Source organism: Pseudorasbora parva, chromosome 7 (genome assembly GCF_024679245.1).
Source record: "Pseudorasbora parva isolate DD20220531a chromosome 7, ASM2467924v1, whole genome shotgun sequence".
Lineage (NCBI taxonomy): Eukaryota > Metazoa > Chordata > Actinopteri > Cypriniformes > Gobionidae > Pseudorasbora > Pseudorasbora parva.
The window spans coordinates 41,313,905-41,340,803 of NC_090178.1; the positions used below are offsets into that span (position 1 = coordinate 41,313,905).

The 26,899-nt window shown below is 39.8% G+C and overlaps 1 protein-coding gene across 1 annotated transcript in view; it reads right to left on the minus strand.

Annotated features, from left to right (window-relative positions):
* Positions 1 to 3,404: 3,404 nt before the first annotated feature.
* Positions 3,405 to 26,899, minus strand: part of slc6a3 (solute carrier family 6 member 3) — a 40,885-nt gene continuing 17,390 nt past the window's right edge. The window contains 10 exon segments of the mRNA XM_067449246.1: positions 3,405 to 4,286; positions 7,328 to 7,399; positions 11,996 to 12,163; positions 12,282 to 12,382; positions 16,364 to 16,463; positions 16,605 to 16,733; positions 16,887 to 16,999; positions 19,869 to 19,993; positions 20,214 to 20,317; positions 20,978 to 21,112. Coding sequence (XP_067305347.1) covers positions 4,263 to 4,286; positions 7,328 to 7,399; positions 11,996 to 12,163; positions 12,282 to 12,382; positions 16,364 to 16,463; positions 16,605 to 16,733; positions 16,887 to 16,999; positions 19,869 to 19,993; positions 20,214 to 20,317; positions 20,978 to 21,112 — 1,071 coding nt within the window. The 3' untranslated portion in view covers positions 3,405 to 4,262.

The following is a 26,899-nucleotide window of genomic DNA, read 5'->3' on the forward strand; positions in this document are numbered from 1 at the left end:
ATGGGCTGTACCAAATCTTTCTGGAAAAAAACGAGCGCCTGCAGGCGTATCATCGATCTCAGCTAATAGATATGATCTAGAATCAAATTCGGAGGCTGAAATAAATTGAACAGGAAAACCAGCAGCAGCAGGACGTCTGTCTCTGTGGTATGTACTGTATTTAGTGGCCTGTCAACATTCGTGTGTCTTTACTCGCAGTTTATGAGGACATGATTCGGTTTATGGACTATTGTATGCGACTAACCTTAGCAGTAGCAAGCAAAACGGTTTTGCACGTCAGACTAGTGTAACGTCATACATAGAACAACAATGGACTAACCGTTAGCGCATTTGAATGACGAAGCACACGATCGTGTCGTTTACTGATGTTTACTCATGCGACGAGCCAATAGCATAGACATTTGAAGGAGTTTTACTCACCGGCTGCTTCCAAAGCAGGACCGAACCTTTATCGCTGGGACCGCTCTGTCGAAAACACACTTCTTGGAGTGTGGAGATCCACTTTGCGATGCGACTGAAGCGATGTTGTGAAGTTTCCCGTCATTTCTGCGTTCAAATCGGTTCAAATGCAGCGCTGCCTTCCCGGAATGCTGTGCTGAAGCGTTGAAGTCGCTTAATGTCAAAGTGGAGGAATGAAGTGGAGCGCGGCGCAGACTATAACCGACATAAGTGTTCACGGACGACTGGATCTGCAGCTTGAGAGCAATGTTTATGGGCTTGCATTTCCTCTCTCGCTCTAGTCACGCTCGCGCGCACCCTACCGGGAGAAGAGCCCGTACGGCCCATACAAGGACCTTCCGCTCTATTAAAGTCAAGTTGACCCATACTCGAAAAAAAACTCTCCGAAACTTATGAGAAACCGGAAGGAGTATTTTTAACACAGAAATACTCCATCAAACGTCCAACATTCGTTTTTGAAACTTTGTCTATGTTTAGGATGGGAATCCAAGTCTTTAACAGTGTAAAAAGCTCAGTATGCATGAAACAGCATTTCACCCCCCCTTTAATCATGAAACAGAAGATAAATGATGGTCTTTTCTTCCATATTGTGAAGTATATCCGAGTGAAGCGGCACAACGAAAAAAAATTAGGATATGACTTGATTTTGTCTATTGGGAATTTATTGGATGGTTGTGGTTTGCTATTGGTCAATCTCATGTGAGTCCCGCCCTTGTGCCAGTAAACATGTCATCAGAGAAGAAATATTGCTGAAAGAGGGATGGGAAGGTATTTTGATTAAACATGATTTTATACAATTATGTGAATGAATAAATAAATCATAATAAAGCATGTCCATTTTTGTAATAAACTATGTCATAATATATGTAGTATCACATGGAAAATCACATCGCTGATAACAACACATTTTCGTTTGAACCTTGCGATCTGATGGTATTCACAATATTCTAGGTTCAATACAAGTTGAACAACATCTGTCACATGCTGTTGATTACCATAGACAATATCTTTGAATAAACAAGGTAAAATATGTTTGTAATGCTCTTTCAATAGAAGTCAGTTCCAATTACAGCTGCATTTACTTTTGTCTGTTGCCATGTTCTTACAGACTGATTGTTTTTCTGTGGTCACTCACGCAGACACTGTAGGAAGTGTTGTAGTAGAACAATGAATGAACAAAAGGCTGAGAATTTTCTTGAAAAATATTTCAGATTTGTTTATAGTTTCCAACCTGATGGAGTTACTGTTTGGGACTCCATTGTAAGTATCTGTTATACCCAGCTTACAAAACATGTTCTAAGAACATTTTGCTAGTGTATTAGGCTTTGCATTTATGGTTACGCAAACATTAAGGGAATATTCCATGTACTGAAAAATTTTGCAAACATTATAGGAACAGTAGCCTACTTTTTAATGTTTAAAATGTTCTGAAACAAGTATAAACATTTAACGTATCTTAGATGAACATCCAACTAAAATGTTTCAGAAATAAATGTTCAGAGAACAATGTATAAACAATCAGTGTTGGGCAGTAGCGAGCTACAAGTAGCGACGCTAGCTTAACTAAATTGTTCAGTAGCTTGTCAGTAGCTCATTTACTTTTAAAACAGTGTAGCTTTTCCAGTAGCTAACTACATTATACAGCAAGTAGCGGAGTAGAGAGACCAAAAGCTACTTTCCGTTTTTCTGACGAGCGACGAGAACGAGCCTGTAAGGAGCGGAGCTGAGCGGTGTGACGGACGCTCAGCTCAATAATCCGCTCTATGCAGACACGCTTCACTCCTGAGCTGCTCAGCGTAAAACAACATTGTAAATAAACCAAAACTCAGAGGCTACTTGTCTCGCAGACATGAGATATATATGTGTAGGCTATAAAAAGCTTGAAATGTACACTTTTAAACGAAACCATTTGAAATGAAAATAAATATGCAAGCAAAGCGCCTGCACCGTTCACGCGAGCAGCTCATGATATTCAAGAGTTTCTTTTCAGAATGCTGCACTCCATCACTGCATGTGCTTTGAGTTTAACCTGCATTTTAGACTAACCCTTAGAGTGACCACCCGTCCCGCTTTGCGTTTCCCATAGGCTAATACAAATGTTTTTATTAACTTAGACATTATATAACAGTTTCAAGTTATGTTTTAGTATTGGTGACATTTCTCGCATTGTCCCACATTTGGTTTATTTGATGGTGGTAAACCTAATCCTGACTCCTGAATATTTAATTTATATTGCATAGATTTTATTCTTGCACTGATGTGAAATTTTTAGTCATGTTGCACTTTGACGGTCAGTTTGAGATATGGGCTATATTAGATTATTGTGTTTATTGTATCAATTATTCAAATGATTCTGACTGATCTTTGAAATGACTGGGGGAAAAAGTGTCCCAATCAACCTGAATTCACACTATACTCTTTGAAATCAACTATATTGCTTGAAACCCCAAATAGTATAACATTATTCATTAATTATTCAAAGTTATTTGTCAGTGTAAAAAAAAAAAAAAAAGTAGTTTCAATGAAGCTACTACTTTTTGATCGTAACTTGTAGTGTAGCTAACTACTTTTTCAAAATGCTAGCTTGAATGTAACTTAACTACTTTAACTTACAATTAGCTTGTAAAGCTTCAGTTTCAGAGTAGCTTCCACAACACTGTAAACAATATTTTGGGGTATACAGTACAAAAAAATGTCCTTAACTGAATTTGCTTTAGTAGAATCTTGACACCGTTTTTTTTTCCATATTATTGCCTATTTTGTGATATGTTCACAGCATGAAATCAGCACTTCTCTTCCACAATGATTGACTCCAATGACCTGAAGGGTTTTAGTGTTAAGAAACAATCAAATTCCTTTGTCTTTTTTTCTTTTCTTTTTTTTTTTTTTTTTTTACATAAACTCTCTTTATTGATATTTCAGTAGTTGACAAATTTCAGCAGGCACTGAAATCATTAAATTTAAAGACTTCAAATATTCATAATAAACTTTTATGTAAATAAATCTCCAGTAGTCCATTAGTACAGTTGTGGATGACAACATTCCGTGTGACAGAAACCCATAAATGCCACTGTATTTTGTCATTTGGAAGATTACCACCGCATGGAGTAAATGCAAAGATGAATGCAAATAGCCCACAAAAGGAATCATTGATTGACCCATTGCATGTTGTTGCCTGCAGATGGATTTTTCTGCAAAATGGAGCAACAGTTGGCACCCTTTAAACAGATTCAAAGTTACCAACGGTTAAACTTTATTGCAATATATAGTATTCTGTGAAGAGAGCTCTTCTCTGGGACGTCATATATGTATCGAAAATGCATATGATCGATAATATAAGCAAGCATGAAACTTGTTGCGATCAACTGAACCTGCTGATCATTCATAAAGGCATTTGCAATTCTCAGACACAAAGAGGATAGATTTATTTTTGCAATAGCACTATTTACACTCTTCTAAACTTTAGTGTTGCTAAAGATGCATTTTGTACAGTTTTTGACACTTCAATCACATTTATAAATAAGGCTCAGTTGTACTCTGATCACAAAAAGAAGAAATAAATAAACATTAATAAACGAACAGTCAGTGGGGACAACATCAGCCATCATAACAGTCATCGTATACTGAGAGTAAAACTGATACTGACAGAATGTCAACCACATTGTGATCGAAGTCACGAAACAGCCACGTCCGATTATGCGAGAAAGGAACAACTAGTAATACGCTTCTGTTGGCACTGACACGCACTGCTCTTGTCAAGCCAGGTCCTCCGGTGCCTTTGTTACCTCCATGTAGAGCGCCGCTCAAACCACCAGCCAGTGTTGAAGCTGTGGGAAATAAGTCATGGTCATGTAGCACTTTTCACAAAATGCGTAATTTTGAAATTGCTTTACAAAAATATGCACTCTTAGGAATCTTTTACATGACACCGTTTTCAGAAAAAAAAAAAGCTTAATGCGTTTTGCGTGCCTGAAAATGCGAACTTTTATCGTTATCATCTCTGTGTAAATTTTAGCAACATCTAGTGGTGAGGTTGTGATTGCAATCGCATAGAGAAGCTACAGTGGCCGTCACAGGACAAAGTATCATCGGAGGGAGCAGAGAGGGACAATTGCTTTGTAGAAAAACAGTGGCGTAAAATTGCGATAACAATGTAAAGGAGCCCGCGGTGTATGAAGATAGATATGGCTGTAATGAAATAAAATCATAACAGAACATATAGGTCTTTATACATCATGAAAAAAAAAAACATAGGTATGAATATTATATTGCATTTCTGTCAATAGATCATCATAAATACTACACACTGCACCTTTAAAGTACAAAAATGTTCATTTGTGAAGTCATGTTTCTTTACAAAGTCACATCGCCAACTAGCCTGCCCTGCATAATACAGTGTTTTTAGTCATTTATGTGACTCCAAGTGAACATAATTTTGATATTTTTGTCTATATTCGAAAAATACATTTTACTAAATACTATATACATACAATCCATTTTTAATACACCATTATCTTGTAAATGTACCCTAAGAAAAAAAGGTTCGATCCTGTGTTCTTGATTCAACTTTAAAGCAGTGTTTCCCACAGTTGCCACAGCACAGTTTTGACAAGTAAAAAATCCCACGGCACACCTGTATATAAAAACATAACATCGCACAAACATGCATTGCTTCAAATGAAATTTTAAAACTAGATTATATTAACAGTAGTACTCGCATTGAATGTGAAAGTTGAGCTTAAGTCAAATAGGAACACAATAAGTTCACAGTATGATGTTGTTGGAGATGATAAAACATCAGATTTACATATCGTCGCTGCTGGACAGAAACCATGTATTTATTTAAACAAGTACAAGTCATCGAAGTTGGTATTGTGGCTTGTATAGCTATGATCAGACACTTGCACGACTCATTATAATTTTAACATTTTATGAAAATCAAGATCAAATGGAGTTACGTATTTTTTTTACCAGCGAATGGCAAAAGGCAGGAAGTGCATCGCATTATGTTTTCATCAACGTACTGGATACAAAATGAACTGTGGCTATATGGTCACTTAGTATTCTTGTAAACCCACTCTGAATTTTTTTACTGCTTGAATCGAATGTCTGGTCTGGAATCGATCCCATGACCTTGGCGTTGCTAGCGCCATGCTCTACTGTTTGAGCTATAGGAAAGTTATTTTTAAAAAGACACTTTTAAAAAACTCAGTGAATTTAAAAATTTCTCGACATTGGTGCCAAATTTAAGAGTAAATAAACGAGTAAGAAGTCGAAGCATCTGGGATTTGCTCATGTGCAGTACGGGGATGTAAGCGTTTTCAGACATTTCAGTGTAGATGAAAATTTTTGGGAAAACGATTGAAAATGATAGTGTGGACGCGGAGCATTTTTAGACGAAAAACGGATTAGTGTAGCTGTAGCCTGTGTTGTGTTACATCAATGATTTGCGTTGCATTAACTGAAAATGGGCAAAATGAGAAAGGGGGAGACTTGATTGTGTTAAATAGAGCTCAATATTCAATTATGTTAGAATTATTAGAACAAAAATTATTGTGGGTTACCATTGTGGAGATGTGAACTAATACAACTAATGTCATAATGGCTTGACTGAAAGAGCTTTTAATGCTTAGCATTTAAGATGATAATGTTTGATATTGTTAGCTAAATGTTTGTCAACTAATTAGTACAGTATTTTGATTCAACTGTAAACATTACAGTATAAGAAATTGAAGCAGATGAATGAATATATGAAACTGAATCATGACATGGAGTCATATAAAATTCACTTTTTGAAATTACTTAACGAGTCACTTAAAATGTATTCATTCCATAATGTTGAAGTTACATGAACAATTTATGTTTCTTTAACGCAATTAATTAATATGGGATCCATTGTACACAATTAAATAATGTAATTCCAACACACGTTTTTCAGTGCATGATCAAAATCCCATGATACAAAATAGAAGTTCTATAAACAGGATATTACTTCAACTAGATGGTAAAGACTTAGACAACCCTCCGCTCTTCAAATACAAAAAAATACAAAAAAAAAAAAAAACATTAGCCTTTATGGACACTGTTTCTTGAGTAAAGAAAACAGCTTTTGCGTGCTTACGCAAGCTTCAGTTTTATTTTCCCTTGCAAACAAGCAGATCTCCAAACTGCACATTCTAATTGAAGGTGGGGTGGAGTTATGACAGTTGACTGACAGTTTGAGGAGCCAAAGGAGATATGAGGTTAAATAAATTACATACAGACGCAAAGATGACCAATAACAAAAATGACGAAATATAGAGATATAAGGTTTCGGCCAGACAGCGCAATGATATATTCTTATATGTAGCATTTATTTTTAAATATCTTTTGGAATTTGATCAATTCGATGTCACACCTAACAATCTGTTAAGACATGCTGCCAGTTAGAAAACACTGCTTTAAAGAACCCTATATGCCAACAAAATGTTCTTTAGAAAGTAGTATTCATTAATTAAATTAATTAATTCAATTTAAAAACATAAAATGATCCTGTGATGGGAACCCCTAAAATGTTCTACTTATGGACCCTTTCATTTCCTATATACTGTAGAATATCTTCTTTTAAGCGTGTGAAAGCAGGCACACTGATCAAATGTTTACAGATGCTCTTATTGAGGAATATTAGTTAGGCTAGAACATTCCCAGCATATCTGCACCGAGGATCGGACTGCCCTAAAAGTCATGTACTGTATCTGTGATAATTGCAGTAAAATGTCATGTTTAGCATAATTAAAAGTTCATCCATAAAATTTATGTAATCTTCCTATTACACATGAAACAGCTGTCTGATTGTTTTCCACCCATGATCCTGGAAATAAGATCTTACCGTGAACTGCCGGACCTCCCCACGCTCCACCAAGTGATGTTCAGTCTCTGGAGTGATGGCATAAGCCAGTTTCTGCCGAGATAATAGCACAACACATTCACACAAAATCATGGAAACAACAAGATGAATGCAACACTGTCAAAAAAAGAGTACAAAATTGTACCTTTTAAGGTACAAGTGGCCGTCACTTAAGGGTACATTTTTGTACCTCTAAGTCAGGGGTAGGCAAGTTCAGTCCTAGATATTTGATGTCCTCCAGAGTTTAGCTCCAACCCTTCTAAGCCACCACAGTATAAAACGCATGGCTCCCAGCATGCATTGCAGCATTAAGTATGTCACCATTGTTGAGATTCAAATGCTGATTCTTGATATATGTGTGGGTCTAAAATGTCCTCCTTAGAATGTAAAAAAAATCTAAGTTTATAATGTCTGATCTGTGGCAAGAAAGTATTGTTGGTGAATAATCTTTGTTATTATTTTCATTTAGTAATGAGTTTAGTCAAACATTATTCATGATACAGTTTGTTTATGGCTTCTTTTGTTTTGAACAATTATGTTTTTTTTGAAACTATAACACAAACTTACATAAAAAGCCAAGTCAAACTGCTCAACTAAAGGAAACACTAATCTCCATAATGGTGACCAAACATTTTCAATAAAACAGCAACATCTGAACCTGTTTATTCTCAATAAGATCTTCTATAGATGTTTGTCAGGGTGGGAAACAAACTCTGCAGGACAGAAACTCACTAGGACCGAACTGAGGAAAACAATTGTATAATTGTACCCTAAGGACCAATTGTGTATCTTTAAAGGTACAGTTACATGTTTCGGTCCCCGGGGAACAACATTGTACCTCCACTGTACCTTTTTTTTCCGAGAGTGAAGGATGTTAATATAAACAACAATGCATTATGATTTCTGCATAGTGATTAATGTTTAGAAGTGGTTCAATTAGTAGTAGCAATTATTAATTTAAAAAAAAAAGTAAATGAAAATTGAGTGATATTATCGATTCAGCTGCTCTGAAACTACAGAAGGTATGCATTGATGTGACTTTTCCTGCTGGGACATGCTCCCTGAGAGCTGGTTTGAGCGGCAAAGCATCCTGCAACATGGATGGTTTTAGTTGGGAAAACGGGAGTAAAACCAACAATTATCTGCTTGGACTCAACATTGACCTTTACAACTTACCAAAGAACCAGTGATATACATTTCATGACATTTATCGATGCCGGGGAGATATAGAGAAAAGCCTGTAAACATTGTATCTGTTAAACACAGCCGGATCTCACGAAAAATGCGTATAAATAGTACGAGTGTGCAATGTCGTGGAATGTATACGCCAAAACTCATTTTGGCGTGCATATGATACGCTGTTTTTCGCGTGCAAATGATACGCACTTTATGGCGTATTATACATACGAACCCCCCACCCCACTACCCTAAACCTACCCAAGAGCGTGTCATATATACGCCCCACCACCCTAAACCTACCCAAGCGCGTGTCATATATACGCCCCACCACCCTAAACCTACCCACGAGCGTGTCATATATACGCCCCACCACCCTAAACCTACCCAAGCGCGTGTCATATATACGCCCCACCACCCTAAACCTACCCAAGAGCGTGTCATATTTACGCCATAAAGTACGTATCATATGCACGCGAAAAACAGCGTATCATATGCACGCCAAAATGAGTTTTGGCGTATACATTCCACGACATTGCACACTCGTACAAACAACACTATAAATCAGGGGTCCCCAAACTCGGTCCTGGAGGGCCACTGTCCTGCCGAGTTTAGCTCCAACCCCAATCAAACACACCTGAACCAGCTAATCAATGCCTTTATAGGCCCTAGTAAGACATTGATTAGCTGGTTCAGGAATGTTTGATTGGGGTTGGAGCTAAACTCTGCAGGACAGTGGCCCTCCAGGACCGAGATTGGGGACCCCTGCTATAAATCCAGATAATCACTTAAGGCCGAATACACGAAAATGCATATCAATAATACAAGCATGCAATGTCTTGTGTACATTCCAGGACATTGCACACTTGTACTATTGATACGCATTCCCAAGTGATTGTGGTGGATCACTTATATCATTGTCATATATCGTCATATCGCCCAGCCCTTTAACTTGTTAAAGCACTTGTAACTTGTATAGACATAACAATGACCTTTTTGTGAAGCTGTATTGAGAAACACTATACAAATAAATTTAACTTGAATGAATGAATGAATGAGGGATTTATATAGCGCTTTCATATGTACTACTGTGCACCCAAAGCGCTTTACACTCATGAAAGGGGTCTCTCCTCAACCACCGCCAGTGTGTAGCATCCCCTTGGATGATGCGACGGCAGCCACAGTACAACAGCGCCAGTGCGCTGACCACACACCAGCGGTAGGTGGAGAGGAGAGAGGGTGATACAGCCAATGCAGTGTATGGGAATTTTAGAAGACCATGATTGGTAAGGGCCAATCAAGGGAATTTGGCCAGGACACTGCTACTACTCTTTACGAGAAGTACCATGAGATTTTTAATAACCACAGAGAGTCAGGACCTCGGTTTAACGTCTCATCCGAAAGACGGTGCTCTGTCCCCATCACTATACTGGGGTGTTAAGACCCACACAGACCACAGGGTGAGCACCTCCTGCTGGCCTCACTAACACCTCTACCAGCAGCTATCTGGTTTTCCCAGTTGGTCTCCCATCCAGGTACTGACCAGGCTCAGCCCTGCTTGAATAAATGAATGAGGCATTCTTCAGTGGGAAACCAGTCTTGGGCTACAGGGTGATACACTTGACTTTACGCTTGGTCTTACTTAAAGACAGGGTTTGTTGATTAAATTAAAGCGATGAGGACATCAATGAATATTCTGGAAATTCTAATATATTTTGCAGAAGTTTTGAAGTTACCTGCATAGCTGTTACCATAAGACAAAAACTTAGTTGATTTGCTTTGTAAGGAAACCTGGCTTTATCTAACATTGTCCAAACATCCTCCAAATTCAAGGCTCATTATAATGAATAATGACAGTGATGCAGAATATAAGATATAAAATATAACCTAGTTTATGATTTTACCCCAAAACATCGGAAACAAAATGGTAACTGTAATTGAATGTTTCCAGTTGTTTCTGCAAATTGCAGTGATATATTTGCTTCTCTATATAGCTTGTTGCATCTATTTGTACTATCCATGTTGGAAAATCTGTTTGAACAATTTTAGTATGGTTTCCATACATTACATAGTACAAAGGCTGCCATGGTAAAAGTTACCAATGATCAGTTGTTGATGGCTGATCCCAGAACGTAGCCTTCGATACCATTTCTAATCAAGTTATTTTATAATTAATAATTGTTACATTTATATAGCTCTTTTCTGGGTACTCAAAGTGCTTTATACAGAAAGCGGGAATATCCTCAACCACCACCAATGTGCAGCATCCACCTGGATAATGCGACTGCAGCCATATTGCGCCAGAACACATACCACACACCAGATGATTGGTGGAGAGGAGACAGAGTGATGAAGCCAATCAGTTTATATGGAGATGATTAGGAGGTCATGATGGACAGAGGCCAATTGCAAATTTGGCCAGGATGCTGGGGTTACACCCCTACTCTTTATCTGAAGGACATCCTGGGATTTTTAATGACCACAGAGAGCCAGGACCTTTGTTTTGACCATATTTAGTCTCATACTGTGCTTCCCCATAACCAAACTGGGGTGTTAGGATCCACACAGACCACAGAGTGAGCCCTCCGGCTGCCTCACTCATACCTCTTCAAGCAGCAACCTAGTTTTTCAAGGTCTTCCATCCAGGTACTGAGCATTCTCAGCCCTGCTTAGCTTCAATGGGAAACGGTGATATAGCTGTTTTTTAGATAGATTAATCTCTATTGGTATTACTCGTGTCCCTCTCACCTGGTTTAGATCCTGTTTCTCTGATCGCAAATTTACAGCATTCAATCTGAACTCTAAGGCCCTGATCACACAGAATGCATTTTTGCAGAGAGAGGTGCCTTTTTTGAATGGATTTCGGTTGGCAGAGAGCGTTATGCGCGCACCTGGGCACCTCGCATTTTAACCGCTTGCTGCACCTCGTGTTTTTTGAAGGAGCGCTCTGATCGCATGAAGTTGAAAAAAACTCAACTCTGAGTGGAAAAGCGCCCGACGTCATCGCGTTTATTTTCTTTTGTCCAATCGAATGAATGGAGAGGCGGGCCTTCCGTTGTGTTGACCGTTACATTGATTTGACTTAAAAGGAACATAAAAAACCCACAGCGCACATCGGGGCCTAATGCTGCATGCCACTCAGTGGGTGTAACCCTAGAGACTCCCACCAACTGTGACATCATGTGCATACCTTCTATTGGATGAGAACAAAATTTGAAATTAATTGAGCTCAATTGATAGTGACACTAACTTTGTAGCGTCAATGTCATTGAACTGAATTGAGCTGAATAATCACCCTATTGTCTTCAGTAGATCTGTTTTACAGCTGACATTGAAGTGGTTTTTAATTGAAGTCATTGAAGTCTGCATAGTTTGCTTTGAAACTATTTGTTTTGTATAAAGCGCTACAAAAATAAATGTGATGACAATGCATCTCGATAAAGTTTTTGCTATTTCACCTTTTGGAATACTTACATCACAAAAGCTTCCAGGCAGAGAACAGAACTTGTAAATGGCGTAGAGAGGAACCATGATCATAGACGATATGGACAGACACCAACCCACCATCGTAGCCCAAGTGGGGAAATAATAGGAACCATACTTGGGAGGGTTGAACGTCGCAAAACTGACAACAACCATGAACTGAATTAAGGGAAAAGAAAACAAGTAATTTTATGGTAAAAAAGAGGTTTCCTTGATACAAATGGCATGGAATTATTTGCACTGTTATTAACAGAGGAATCGTGATTGTTAAACTTACCAAGAGGAAACACGGGCTAACAAACTTCCAGCACAGTCTCCAGTAGAGGCCGGGTCTCTGACCAATCATCTCCTGGATATCATCACTGAAGCGATCCACACCTAAAAACATAAATGTTGGTAAATGTCCTGAAGGTTAAGCTCAAATTTAGTTTAGTTTAGTCTTTATTTCCTGTCAAATATGTATCTTCTGCTAACCAAACTGTTGATACCTTGATACCTGAATCTAAACTAATATCTATTTAGGGTGTTTGTTAAATATGTACATGAATGTTGCTGATACTGCAGCTTCTATCATACAAATCAGAGATATGTAACAAAAGGTAAGAATTAAAAATTGTATAACTGCATTGAAATCTTACTTTAAAATTACTTGTGTTTTTCATTAAAATATCTAATTGAAGCCATCAGTTCCATTTATTTCAGCAAAAAAAAAAGTGTCAGTAAGATTTTAAAAATGTTTTTGAAAAAAGTCTCTTCTGCTCACCAAAGGTTAAATTTATTTGATCAAAAATACAGTAAAATCAGTATAATATGTATATAATACTGTGAAATATTTGTTCCATTTAAATAACTGTTTGCTAATATATTTTAAAAAGTAATGTATTTATTTGATGCAAAGCTGAATTTTCAGCATCATTACTTCAGTGTCACATGATTCTTCAGAAATCATTCGAAAATGTTGATTTGCTGCTCAAGAAGCATTTATTAGTATCATCAATATTTAACACAGCTTTATATTTTTATGGAACAGAATCCTTTTGATGAACATAAAGTTCAAAGCGACGGCGTTTTTCACTCAATTTACTGTTGTAATCAATGTAATGCAAACTTGCTGTATATAAAAAATAAAAATAAAATAAAAAATCTTAAAGGACAACTCCGGTGAGAAATGAACCTAGGGGTAATTAACAGATGGTTACAGAGTAGATCGTTCTCTGGGATGCGTTTTAATGAAAATCGAATGTAAAGAGTTGTATCTTTAAAAACAGATTAGCTTATAACGCTAGTCTATGGGGCACAGGGTAGACACAGGGTGGTAAAATTAAATCGCTAGTTAATACCACTAACAAGGCTCAAAATAGCCTCACACTAACACGGTCGCATAATGAGGGTCCCTACATGCAAACCGAAGCATTGAGAACTTTGTAAGTGTACAAACAGTTTAATAAGAAGATAATTTATAAACATCGTCCCTTACGCGTTCACGGACAGGCACCATCTTGGAAAACAGTCTCGACTAATCGATCCACGAGCGCTGTTCTAAGTGAGCTGGTCGATAGGAATTAAGTTTGTGAAATGTAATAACATGGACATTTTTAGTTTTATTTATTTATTTTCTCTGTTGTGTTCAGTGTTTTCTTCCGGAAACAACGGACCATATGAGATTCCAAGTCACAGTTCATCACTTAGCAGAGCACTCATGGCTCGATGAGTCGAGACTGTTTTCCAAGATGGCGCCTGTCCATGAACGCGTAATGTACTATGTTTATAAAGTGTCTTTTTATTAAACTGTTTGTACTCTTACAAAGTTCTCAATGCTTCGGTTTGCATGTAGGGACCCTCATTATGCTACTGTGTTAGTGTGAGGCTATTTTGAGCCTTGTTAGTGGTATTAACTAGCGATTTAATTTCACTACTGTGTGCCCCATAGACTAGTGTTATAAGCTAATCTGTTTTTAGAGATAAAACTCTTTACATTCGATTTTCATGAAAACGCATCCCAGAGAACGATCTACTCTGTAACCATCTGTTAATTACCCCTAGGTTCATTTCTCACCGGAGTTGTCCTTTAATGACCCAAATATTTTGATTGGTAGTTTACATTTGGAACATTTGGAAAAAAAATGGCATTCTCTTTTTGTGTGTCAAAAAATGGCATGCAGATTTGTTGTAGCCATGAGTTATGACAGAAGATATATGAAAATTGTCCCCTCTATCCCTTATACTTCAAACGCCTACTTGACACAAAATAATATTTTAACGTATGAATATGGGTTGAAACAATGAAACAATGTCACTTTGAGTAGTGCACATGACAAAATGATTGGAAGCTAACTTCATAGTGGCTTCCAAGCATAGCAGATCGCTTGCTCTGTGAGTCTGGTTGGCCGCAGGGCTTTGATCAAGGTTTGATGTCTGAATGCAGCCGACAGGGAGAGCAGAGCTGTGTCATGAGCAGAGGTCCAAAGGCACAGGTGTTTGCCAGGAAATGGAACTTCCAAAAAGGCCACCGAAGCCTGAGGCTGGTTGGTCATGGCCTGACTGACAGCAGCAGCCTGTGACCTGCTGCCTCAAGATCCAGAGGTTCAAACATTGCTCTCTGATGCTGATCTCTCAGTCCGAGCTTATGGAGTCATGCTGAAGTTCAGGTCTCCAAGAATCATTTTTGCCTTAGGTTGTTTTGCAAAGTTCATTCCTCTGACCAGTTTGCCAAAGGCAAACAAATTGCTTTTTGAGGAAAAAGTCAATGCGTGGAACATTTAGGGGTTATTTGAAAATAATTTCTGACCATCATTTTCAGGATACAATCATATTATGTAACCAAAATAGTCTATGTCCACCCTTAGCACAGTTAGCCAAATGTCACCTAAGCTATATTTAAATTATTAAGAAATCCAAGGTAGCTCTTCCTCTTTAGACAGATAAAAAAAAAGCCTCTGTTTTGCACCAAAAGTGAAAATATCCGCTCTGACTAACTATTCAGATGTCATGGGAAACTCATTTATTTTACTAGGAGGTGATTGCATATTAATTTCTACGAATACCCGAATATGAATCCCGTGTTTTTTGGGCCCCTCTTTATATTAGGTGGCCTTAAGTACTATGTACGTACATCAAAAATAAGTACATTGTACTTACTGTGTTCAAACTGTATTGCAAAAAACATTTGCTGATATTGTGGTGGGATACGGGTAGAGTTAAGGACAGGTGTGGTGGGTAGGGTCAGGTGTAAAGGTAGGGCCAACTGTGTAATTACAAATGTAACTATAGAAATTAATTACAGACGTAATTACATGTAGGTATTTTTGAAAATGTAAGTACAATGTAAAAACATGTGTACACAATACATACAATAGTACATTGTAGTTAAGGCCACCTAATATAAAGTGGGTCAATTTTTTGTTTTGTTTTTGCATTTGTCATCTCAATAAATCCGTCTCCGGCGCGACGACTCCAATCTTTCAAATATTTATATTCTTGTATAATAGACGCATCATCCTCAATAAACCCTGATACGCAGACATTTTGAATATTCCGATCTAATATGATTTCTGACCTGTAAGGTTGCCAGAATAATAATCATACACGGTGTGTTAATAGGCCAGAGGAGAACTGGCACCCCGACTGAGTCTGGTTTCTCCCAAGGTTTATTTTTCTCCATCATGCCCTGATGGAGTTTTGGTTCCTTGCCAGTGTCGCCTTTGGCTTGGCTTGCTCAGTTGGGGAGACTAAAATTATGATCTAAGTTATTCAACTAATTATACAAATAAAATTAATTAATTAAGTCTTATTTAATTCTATAAACTATAATAATGATCTGCCAAAATTGTCGCTATATGATAATTTAAAATAAGCTTTTAACATCACTGCTTCAATCCTGCTTTAGTTATTTTAACCATTGTTATTTTTGTATAATAGAGATATTTATTTTTATATTTCCTATATTTATTTAAATTTAAGGTAAAGTTTTATTAATTTAACTGTGTTTTGTCATTTTTATTAGTTGTATTTTTTTTTTTTTTTTGCATCCCTATATATAATTTATTCATTTTTATTTCATTTTTAGTTTTTGTTATTTTTAGTGCATCAGGTTCAACTGAATAAAAATGTTTCCTTTATTTCGAATAGGTCAATATAGAGTCAAAATTGAATGGCAAATTCATATGTGGTTTTTCAAATCCTTGTGAAGAAGAGTAAACCAGAGCATTCCAGACAGATATGAGTCCATAAGCCACATATCAGGACCCCTGGGAGCTTAATGAGCGCGAGTTGCCCTGGAGCACAGCCGTCTGAAAGGCCATCAGAGCCCTAATGCCACATCAGCTTCACTGGACATGTAAGAAGAGGAATCAGCCTCACCGTAGAACCAGGCGATGCCGATGGCCTCAATCAACACTCCAAACAGAATCGATGTCCCAGCGGCAAAGTGGTCCAACAGGGTAAACACATAGATGCCGCCCTGGAGAGAGAAGTGAAATGAGATGAAACCAAAGAGAAGAACATGATCATGATGAACAGAGATTCGACACGTCTTTGAGAGTCTTCATAATCAAATGAGAAGCTCATTAGATGACTAAAGGACTGTTTGTCTCTCACATACGTTTGTGACACAGAAGAGAGAGATGAGGAACGTGGAAACTACGATGAAAAGCGTGAAGAGCTCTCGATGTTTGTGCAGGAATTTGAATTCGTCGATGAGTCCTGTGATCACTGACTCCATTCCTCCCATCTGAAAAGCAGATTTTGCGTTGGTTACACTGGTGGATTAACCGTGTTTATTAGCATCCATTCATCATGTCGATACAGTAAGTATGCAACCTGGAGTTTTGCTTCAGATTGAGCAGGTGAAGATGGACAAAATAAGTCTATCACATGAACTCACAGCACTGTCGATTCCTAAAGTGAGCAGCATGATGAAAAAAATGACAGCCCACACTGATGAACCTGGTAGTGTAGCAATGGCTTCTGGGTAAATAATGAACACCAGACCAGGACCTGGAGAGAAAAAAAGAGCAAAGATTCAACACCTTTACACACACCACATAGAGCAGCTCTGAATTCAATGCACTGAACTCACTGTAGTCTATATATATATAGACATTATCACAATCATATCAATGCAATATATATTTACAATATCACATTCATATTAATACAAATTATACACCAACAATGTATATTTGCATCATATTTTACATGTTGCATTATATATATATATATATATATTATACACACATTAACAGTCAAAATGTTTATGCATCTTCTCATAATTTACTTTTTACTTTTTTACTGTTTACTTTTCCATGTGTTAGACTAATAGTAAAACTATGAAATAACAATAATGGTGTAAATAAATAAATAAATAAAAATATTATTTAAAAGAAACCTTCCCCTACTTATCCTGGAGGGCTTTTTAAACACTATTATGATTTTACTTTACTATCTGAACTATATCATATGTTACAAACATGTCTTTTTGTATTTAAATTGTTGTGGTCAGTTAGATAAAAAAAAAAAAGAAATTAATAATTCAAGATGCATTCAATTTATCAAAAGAGTGACAGTAAAGACATTATTCATATAATGAATTAACATATTTCTATTTCAAATAAAAGTTATTTTGAACTTTCTATTCATAAAAGAATCCTGAAAAAGAACATGCATCTATTGATTTTTTATATCTAAAATATTTATTGAGGTTCAAATCATCATATTAGAAATACTTCTGAAGGTGACACTAAAGTCCATTAATGATACTGAAAATTCAGTTTTGCATCGAAACAAATAAATTTTAAATATATATTTACAAAAAACAGTAATTTTAAATCGTAATAATATTTCACAACATTACTGTGGTTTGTTTTGTATAGCATACATTGTTTTAAAGCATTTAGGCAGAAGGTTTTAAAGATCAAAAGAAAACATGAATCAGACCAGCAGGAATGTTGCTGAGAATTAGACGAATCGACATGTTTGAATTCCACTGACATTCTGCATCGCACATATTGATTTAGCACATAATAATTCTGTCTCCAGACGCTGGTGTTTAGGAAGAGTATGTCACAATGAACACTGGCTCCAGTGACTCTGACAGTTACGCTTTGAACGGAATCAATCAGGAACTCAGTGCCACATGTTTATTTCAAAGAGGACATGAAGCATTAAGCATGTATCTATATTAATGAAATATGAATAATATTGTGGCCCCACTTTATATTAGATGGCCTTAACTACTATGTACTTACATACAAAAAAATACGTACACTGTACTTATTGTGATCATATTGTATTGTAAAACACTTTTGCTGATACTGAGGTGGGATACGGGTAACGTTAGGGTCAGGTGTGGTGGTGTGGGTCAGTTTATGTGTAGGGTTAGGTGTAATGGAGAGGTCAACAGTGTAATTATAAATGTAAATACAGAAATGAATTACAGATGTAAATGCAGCTAATATAAAAACATTTAAGTACAATGTAAAAACATATAAGTACACAATAACTGCACTTTATCAAATTATTTATTTAAATGTTAGTACATAGTAGTTAAAGACACCTATTATAAAGTGGATCCAATGTTGTTAATAATATTATTATTACATAAATAGTTTAAATTCAATTTAATATGCTACAGTTTATTATTTAAATTCTGTATGACACTAAGGATTATGAAAATTATGCAAATAAAACTTGATTGTCCCAGAAACAGGCATCATGGTTTTCAGCAAAATGTAATGGTACACTCTACAATAAGATACAATTTGTTAATATAAGTTTAACAACAAACTATAATGATACTTTTGTTTTGTTAATAATTTATTGTTAAATGTTAAATTCTTAATATATTCTTAATGTAATAATTTAGTTTGTAAGTCCCTTTGGATAAAAGCATCTGCTAAACAAATAGATGTAAATGTTAATTTATACAGCTTGAAATATTAAAAATGTGCTTCATGTAAAAATTAACACTGTAATGTAAGCTGCACCGGTTTAATCACATGACACTCTCAAAAATAATAACAACAAAAAAAAGGCACAAAAGCTGTCACTGGTGCAGCCTACCCAATAGGCACATTTGAGCATATTTAGTATCCTAAATGTACATTTAGGCCTGGTTTCACAGACAGGGTTTAGATTAAACCAGGATTATGCCTAAATTATATTATATTAAAATTTAGCCTTACATTTTAAGTAGATTATATTAATGTGCCTAAGAGAAAAGCAAATGCTGGTTAGGTCTGCTTTGAAGAGCCCGATCACACGAAAATACGTATCAATAATACAAGTGTGCAGTGTGGTGTTTTATATGCACCCCATCCGACCCCCCACCAACATTCTACCCAAGAGCATGTAATATACACGGCATAAAGTGCGTATCATATGCACAAATGTTTTGCATTCCAGTATGCATTCCATGACATTGCACAATTGTACAATTGATAAACTTTCTCATGGGATTGTGTTGGTTTTGCAACATGGTAGCTGGTTTGAGCTGGTTATAAACTGGTCCTGAGCTGGATCTAATTTCTTAGGACCAGTTTAGGACCAGCACTTGACCAGCTTAAACCAGCTCATGACTAGCTAAGGATCCGCTTAACCCAGCTCAAACAAGCTACCATGCTTCAAAACATACCTAACTAGCATATACGGGTTTTTTTTCTTTATTCCAGTTTTTTTTTACAGTATGCATCTTGAGAAAAAATTACATTGATTAAAAAAAATAAAACTTAAACTTAAACATGTCTTTTAGTCTGGGACTATTGTCTATAAAACCAAACGACTAAAATGTATATAATTCATCTTTCGGTAGTGCTAGTGACACATTTTTTTTTTTCTGAGGTTGCACAATACAAACACACTCACTCACCATCTGTGGCGACTTTATCTAGAGCGACGTTGTGCTTCTGTGACATGTAACCCAAGAAGGAGAATATGACAAACCCAGAGAAGAAGCTGGTCAGGGAGTTTATGGAGCTAGTTATGATGGCGTCTCTGTAACACAACAAACATCGGCAGCTTTATTATGTTCAGCCTTATATTGATGAAACAGTCGATGTCAAGATGACCATGCAAAAAGCCTCTTTGCTAAAAAGCATCAAAGGGGTTTTAATTCAGCAATGCAAAGCGTGAGTAAATGTGTGTGTGTGTCGCTCGTGAATCCCGCTGTGTCTGTTTGCGTTATTGCTCCAGTACATGACTCGGCTTTGCTCACCTATAACAGTTGTTGCTGAATTTGTTGTAGCTGGAGAAGGCGATTAGCACACCAAACCCCACTCCCAGAGAAAAACAGATCTGCGTGGCTGCCTCGATCCAGACCTGCGACACAAAACGGCCCCGGCCAGCCGCACAAAAGGGGCCGCACAACAGCTATCATTAGAGATAATTGCAGGAAACTCATTCAGCAGAAAGATGAAAGACACTTGTGAATACAGGGTAATTTTGCAAATTGCTGCTGCACACATGTGTCTAATCTAATTCTGAAATTGCCGCTTTGAGGTCTCTTTGCCAAGTGGTCCACCGGGAAAGAATCGTGGACCGTGGAAAAACTTACTTAAGGTTAATAGTAACTTCACCTGCCGTTCCATGACGATGACATGAACGATTCTTATGAGGTGTTCAAGAGATTGATTCATAAGCACACACACACACACGGATCTGTGTCGGCGCTATTGACTGATCAAAACTCTTTGCATAAATGCCACTGGTTCTCAAAGAGCAATACAGGGCTCCTCTTTAATGTAATTATATGCATGTGAATTTAATGGAGAAGACACTATGCGTGGCGTGGTATCACCTTCATTGTGTGGAAATTTTTTGGAATATATAGTTTGTTCAGTATAATCATTGTGTCGATGGAAAGTCCCCATAAACTTGGAAACCCAACGTGTGTGTGTGTGTGTGTGTGTGTGTGTGTGTGTGTGTGTGTGTGTGTGTGTGTGTGTGTGTGTGTGTGTGTGTGTGTGTGTGTGTGTGTACCTGAGCATCACACAAGCGCAGGAAGTCCACACTCAGGTAAGCTTTAATGCCATCGATGGCTCCAGGCAGTGTGACTCCCCGCAGGAGCAGAACAGTGAGGACGACATACGGCATTGTGGCTGTGATCCACACCACCTGCACACACATATCATGAATGTCAATACAGCATAAATGCATCATATTTATACAATGCTATCTCACGACCAATTCGTACAAATTCATACGAGTGAATAAAAGGTGTCTAATTCGTACAAATTTGTACGACCTCACTCGATTGGTTTACCAAACAAGTCTATTATTCACTTCTTTTCTAAAAAACAGAAAAGTTTCATGACAGTTGCAAACCAGATTTTTGAAGAAATTCCGTATGAGTTGTGTTGTGATATGTAATCAATCAGATTTTATTTTTTTTATTTTGGTAATTACAGGTATTTTTTTAAAATGTAAGTATAATGTAAAAACATGTAAAAAAAAAGAAAAAAAAGAAAAAAAAAGAAGAAGAAGTGCATTGTATCAAATTGTTAATTTCAATGTACGTAGTAGTTAAAGGATTAGTTCACTTTTAAATAAACTTTTACAGATAATTTACTCTCCCCCATGTCACCCAAGATGTCCATGTCTTTCTTTCTTCAGTCGAAAAGAAATTAAGGTGTCTGATAAAAACATTCCAGAATTTTCTGCATATAATGGACTTCAATGGGCACCAAACGGTTCAAGGTCCAAATTACAGTTTCAGTGTAATTTCAGAAGGCTTTAAACAATAGCAGACGATGAATAAGGGTCTTATCTATCAAAATAATCGGTCATTTACAAAAATAAAAAAAAGTTTAAACACGAAGTTGCCTTATTCTGTTCTGTGATGCGCGTTTGTGACATCACGTAATACGCAAGTAAGTTAAAAAAAAAAGGTCACGCATTAAGGTAGGCGAAAGTACCGAGTCAGTATTTATGAGTGTCCATAAAAACGTTTTAAACCATAAACTGACACAAAGACATGTGAATATGGTCCTCCTTCCGCACATTTGTAAACACTGACTCGGTGCTTCCGCCTACGTAAAGCATGACCTTTTAACGTAATTGCGTATTACGTGATGTCACGAACGCGCATCACAGAAAAGAGCAAAGCGAGCATTTGTGCTTATTAAATGTAAACTTTTTTTTTTTTTAAAGGTGTCATGAACTGGCTTTTTCAAAAAAAATTATAGGGTTGTCTGAGGCCAACTAACGATGTTCGTGCGGCTTATTTTCTAACCCGGTTTTGAGGCTCTCTCCAAAACGCTGGGTTTTGATGTGCATGACGCACTGGAGATTTGGAAATAACACCCACGGCTAGGATTGGATAAGATTTGCATATTTATTGAGCTTCAGCTCCCCTGTCAGTTCAGTTTACATGAGAGAGGAGAGAATGAGGGAGAAGCGGCAACCGGAATAATTTTCTCGATCACGGGGCTCGTAAACGTCTTTATCAAACAAACACAATGATTTATTTATTTTTCATCCACCCGCGATAGATTGGACTATTATTTTTATATTTCACATAGCCCGCTAGATCTGCCGGCGCCCTCCCTTTCAGATGTCAACTTGAGAGAGAGAATAGCAGAACAAAAACAGAATATAATGAGATTCATCGGCCTGCCGGGCTTTGCGAGCCCAGGCCCATATACGTGTCTGAGTCCAGCGTGCAAAGGTATGTTCTGTTAGACACGTACACATAAGCGAAACGATCTATAACAATGCGGTACTATTACATATAAAAACACGTTTTACTCACATAAGTGTGTTGCACCATTCCTGTCGGATCCAAATCCAGAATCAACTATATATATATAATTTGGTTAGTAATTGTAATTAGTAATTTGGTTAGTTTGTATCACGTCCCAATTCATTACACAGAGAGGGTGGGGTTGAACTATACTGGGACCAACCACCTGGGGGCAATCGAGATACTTTGGCTTCACTTTTCAGAACTTGTGCAGCACGCTTGACTTACACCAGTTAAAGATCAGTTTGGATCAGAGGTGGACAGTAACTACTTGAGTACTTTACAAGTTTTGTACTTTTACTGTACTTAAGTACATTTGTTGAGTATCTGTACTTTATTTCATTATTATATTTTCTGGAAACTTATGACTTTTACTTTACTACATCTGAAAGACAAATATTGTACTTTTTACTCGACTACATTTCTATCAAAGTCGAAAGTCGTTTCTGCAGCAGCTTTGAAAGTCAGTGTGTGGCAAGGGGGGCGTGGTTCAGCGAGGTCTGCAGCGGGAGAGAGAGCCGCGGGACAAGCGGTAAGTGAGTGGGTTGGAAGCAGATTAATAACACCTGTCTCTTGTTCTAGTAATGAGCGCGGAGAGGGTATAAAACCTCGGTGGAACCGGAGATCAAGGAGAGAGAGAGATCGGACGGTTGATGCGAACGCACAGAGACTGAGTTACCGGAAGCCGGAAGTGCCGACCCGGAAGTGATCGAGTGTCTATGAGAATCCACACCGCAGAGTGTGTTGTTGAAGTTTATTACAAGTTTTGAGTTATAATAAAGAAGCATCAACCGTCCAGCCGACCCCCGTGTCCTCTTCCTTCCTTCCATTATCGAACTTTGCTACAGTGGTGCCGAAACCCGGGAAGGAAGTAGGACCACGCCGCCGCCATGACAACACCAACACCCTCCGCCACGCCGTTTGCGGACATCATCACCTCTCTCGCGGCCCTCCACCAGGAACAACATCAGTCCATGCTGGACCTGCGGGCGGACCAGGAGCGCCGCTTCGAGGCCATCGTCCGCGGCCAGCAAGAGGACCGCGAGAGGTTCCGGAGCTGGATAGACCGGGAGGTTCGCACCGAAGCCGCCGGGCTCGCCAGCGCACCGGTCCACGTGCCCCTACATAAGATGGGGCCACAGGACGATCCCGAGGTCTTCATCGACCTGTTTCAGAAGGCAGCGGAGGCCTGCGGGTGGCCCCGGGCACAGTGGCCGGTGCGCCTCATACCACTGCTCACGGGAGAAGCCCAGGCGGCCGCCCAACAACTGCCGGTGGCGAACCTCCTGGAGTATGAAGACCTAAAGAGGGCCATCATCCAGCGGGTCGGCCGGACCCCCGAGCAGCATCGACAGCGGTTCCGCTCGCTGGAGTGGGGTGAGGCCGGTCGGCCCTTCGCGATGGCCCAACAGCTCCGGGACGCGTGCCGCAAATGGCTATTGGCCGGTGGAAGCGACGTGGACCACATCGTCGATCTGGTGGTACTGGAGCAGTTTATCGCTCGGCTCCCCAAGAAGACCGGCGAGTGGGTCCAGTGCCACCGGCCCACGTCGCTGACGACGGCCATCAACCTGGCGGAGGACCATCTGGTGGCGTGCCCGGGGGTCGGCGAGCCCCTACTAACCTCTCCCTCTCTCTCTCCCCCCTCTGTCTCTCCTTCTCGCCCTGTCCCTCTCCCTAGGTCCCGCCCTCCAGGGCCCCCTCGTATTCCCCCCAGAGGCCGGGGTGGAATGGGCCCAGGGCAATACGGGAGTTCGAGGGCCCCGCCCAGGGGGGCGGGGCTGCTGGGGTCGGGCGGGGATAACGGTTCCGGTTCCACCCCCCCTCCGCGCTCATTTTCCAACCCACTCCCCGCCGCAGGGGCGGCGGGCAGGCCTGGGCTGGCCTGCTGGCGGTGCGGCGACCCGGACCATTTTGTGGACCGATGTCCGATGATGGACATCGGGACAATGATCCGGGTCCCGGACTTCCAGCGGACCACCCCTGATCAAGCAGGAGAGTACCAAATTCCTGTGAGTATCAAGGGGGGTACATATCAGGCCTTGGTGGATTCAGGCTGTAACCAAACCTCGATCCATCAAAGCCTGATGCAACCGGGGGCATTGGATACAAGCCGCATGGTTAAGGTGCGGTGTGTGCACGGGGATGTGGTGGAATATCCGGTTGTCCCAGTCACGATACAGTTTAGGGGAGAAAATCATAGTGTTGAGGTGGCGGTTAGTCCCCACCTCCGGCATCCGCTAATTCTGGGGACAAATTGGCCCGCCTTTCCGGCGTTATTGGGGTCGTTATGCGCGGATGCCGCTTGGGAGAACAAGGCTAGGAACGGGGCGGTGCGAGTGCAGGTTGGCGAGACTGATACGGGGCCCTTGGGAACCGCTTCAGAGGAACCGAGCGGGGTCGAGAGACTGATTCTCTCGGACCGCGATGACTTTCCTCTGGAGCAGTCCCAAGATGAGACTCTAAAACATGCTTTCCAACAGGTCCGCACTATCGACGGTCAGTCCCTCCAACCCGCCTTGCCTGTCACGTATCCTTATTTTGCCATAATTAAGGATAGGTTGTATCGAGTGATTTAAGACGCTCAGACAAAAGTGGATACAACCCAGTTGTTAGTACCGAAGAGCCGCCGGGAAATGCTTTTCCAGGCGGCTCACTCTAACCCGATGGCGGGACACCTGGGACAGGCGGCCACGCTGAATCGTTTAATGACCCGATTTTTTTGGCCAGGCATTCATGACAATGTGCGCAGGTGGTGCGCGTCTTGTCCGGAATGTCAGTTGGTAAACCCACTGGCCGCTCCAAAAGCACCATTGTGCCCCCTACCATTAATGCAGGTCCCCTTCGAAAGAATTGCGATGGACCTCATCGGGCCATTAGAGCGATCCGCACGCGGACATCGTTTTGCGCTAGTTATCGTGGACTACGCAACACGATATCCGGAAGCAGTGGCTCTCCGCAACATCTCTGCGAAGAGTGTTGCGGACGCACTGTTTCGTTTAATCTCCCGAGTGGGGATTCCGAAGGAAATCCTCACTGATCAAGGCACAGCGTTTATGTCACGCACGTTAAGCGAATTGTACGGATTATTGGGCATTAAATCCATTCGAACAAGCGTCTATCACCCACAAACAGACGGCTTGGTCGAACGATTTAATCGCACTCTTAAATCCATGATCCGTAAATTCGTACAGGAAGACGCCAAAAATTGGGATCGGTGGTTAGAACCCCTCTTATTCGCTGTGCGAGAGGTCCCGCAAGCCTCCACGGGGTTTTCCCCCTTCGAGCTTCTCTACGGACGGCAGCCCCGGGGGGTGCTGGATGTCCTACGAGAAACTTGGGAGGAGGGACCTTCTTTGGCCAAGAACGAAATTCAATATGTGCTGGACTTGCGAACAAAACTCCACAACTTGGGGCGCTATCTAGGGAGAATTTGTTGCAAGCCCAGGACCCGCCAAAGTACGAGACTACGCAAATTCACACCGGGAGAGAAAGTGCTCGTATTACTCCCTACATCGAGCTTCTAAATTAATGTCGAAGTGGCAGGGCCGTTTGAGGTCGCACGACAGGTTGGAGACCTCGATTATGAAGTGATACGGTCCGATAGAACGGGGCACGTCAAATATACCACCTCAATCTCCTTAAGAAATGGAATGAGGTGGAATCAGTGTTGTGGCGACGGTGATCGGGGGAGAGGATGATCTCGGGCCAGAGGCGAGCATCAAAGCACAATCGTCGCACTGGCCCTGGGAGATCACCTCTCACCGTCCCAACTCACTGATCTCTCTAAACTACAGGCGGAGTTCGCTGACGTGTTTTCACCCCTACCGGGACGTACCAACTTAATTCAGCAACATATCGAGACCGAGCCGGGCGTGGTAGTTCGCAGCCGGCCGTATCGCTTACCTGAACACAAGAAAAAGGTAGTTCAGGAAGAATTAGGGGCAATGCTCGATATGGAGTAATAGAGGAGTCCAACAGTGACTGGGCGAGCCGATCGTTTTGGTCCCTAAGACCGACGGCTCGGTCAGGTTCTGTGTGGACTACCGCAAGGTGAACGCAGTGTCGAAATTCGACGCGTATCCAATGCCGCGGGTTGACGAGTTGCTTGATCGGCTGGGCACGGCTCGATTTTATTCGACATTGGACTTAACGAAGGG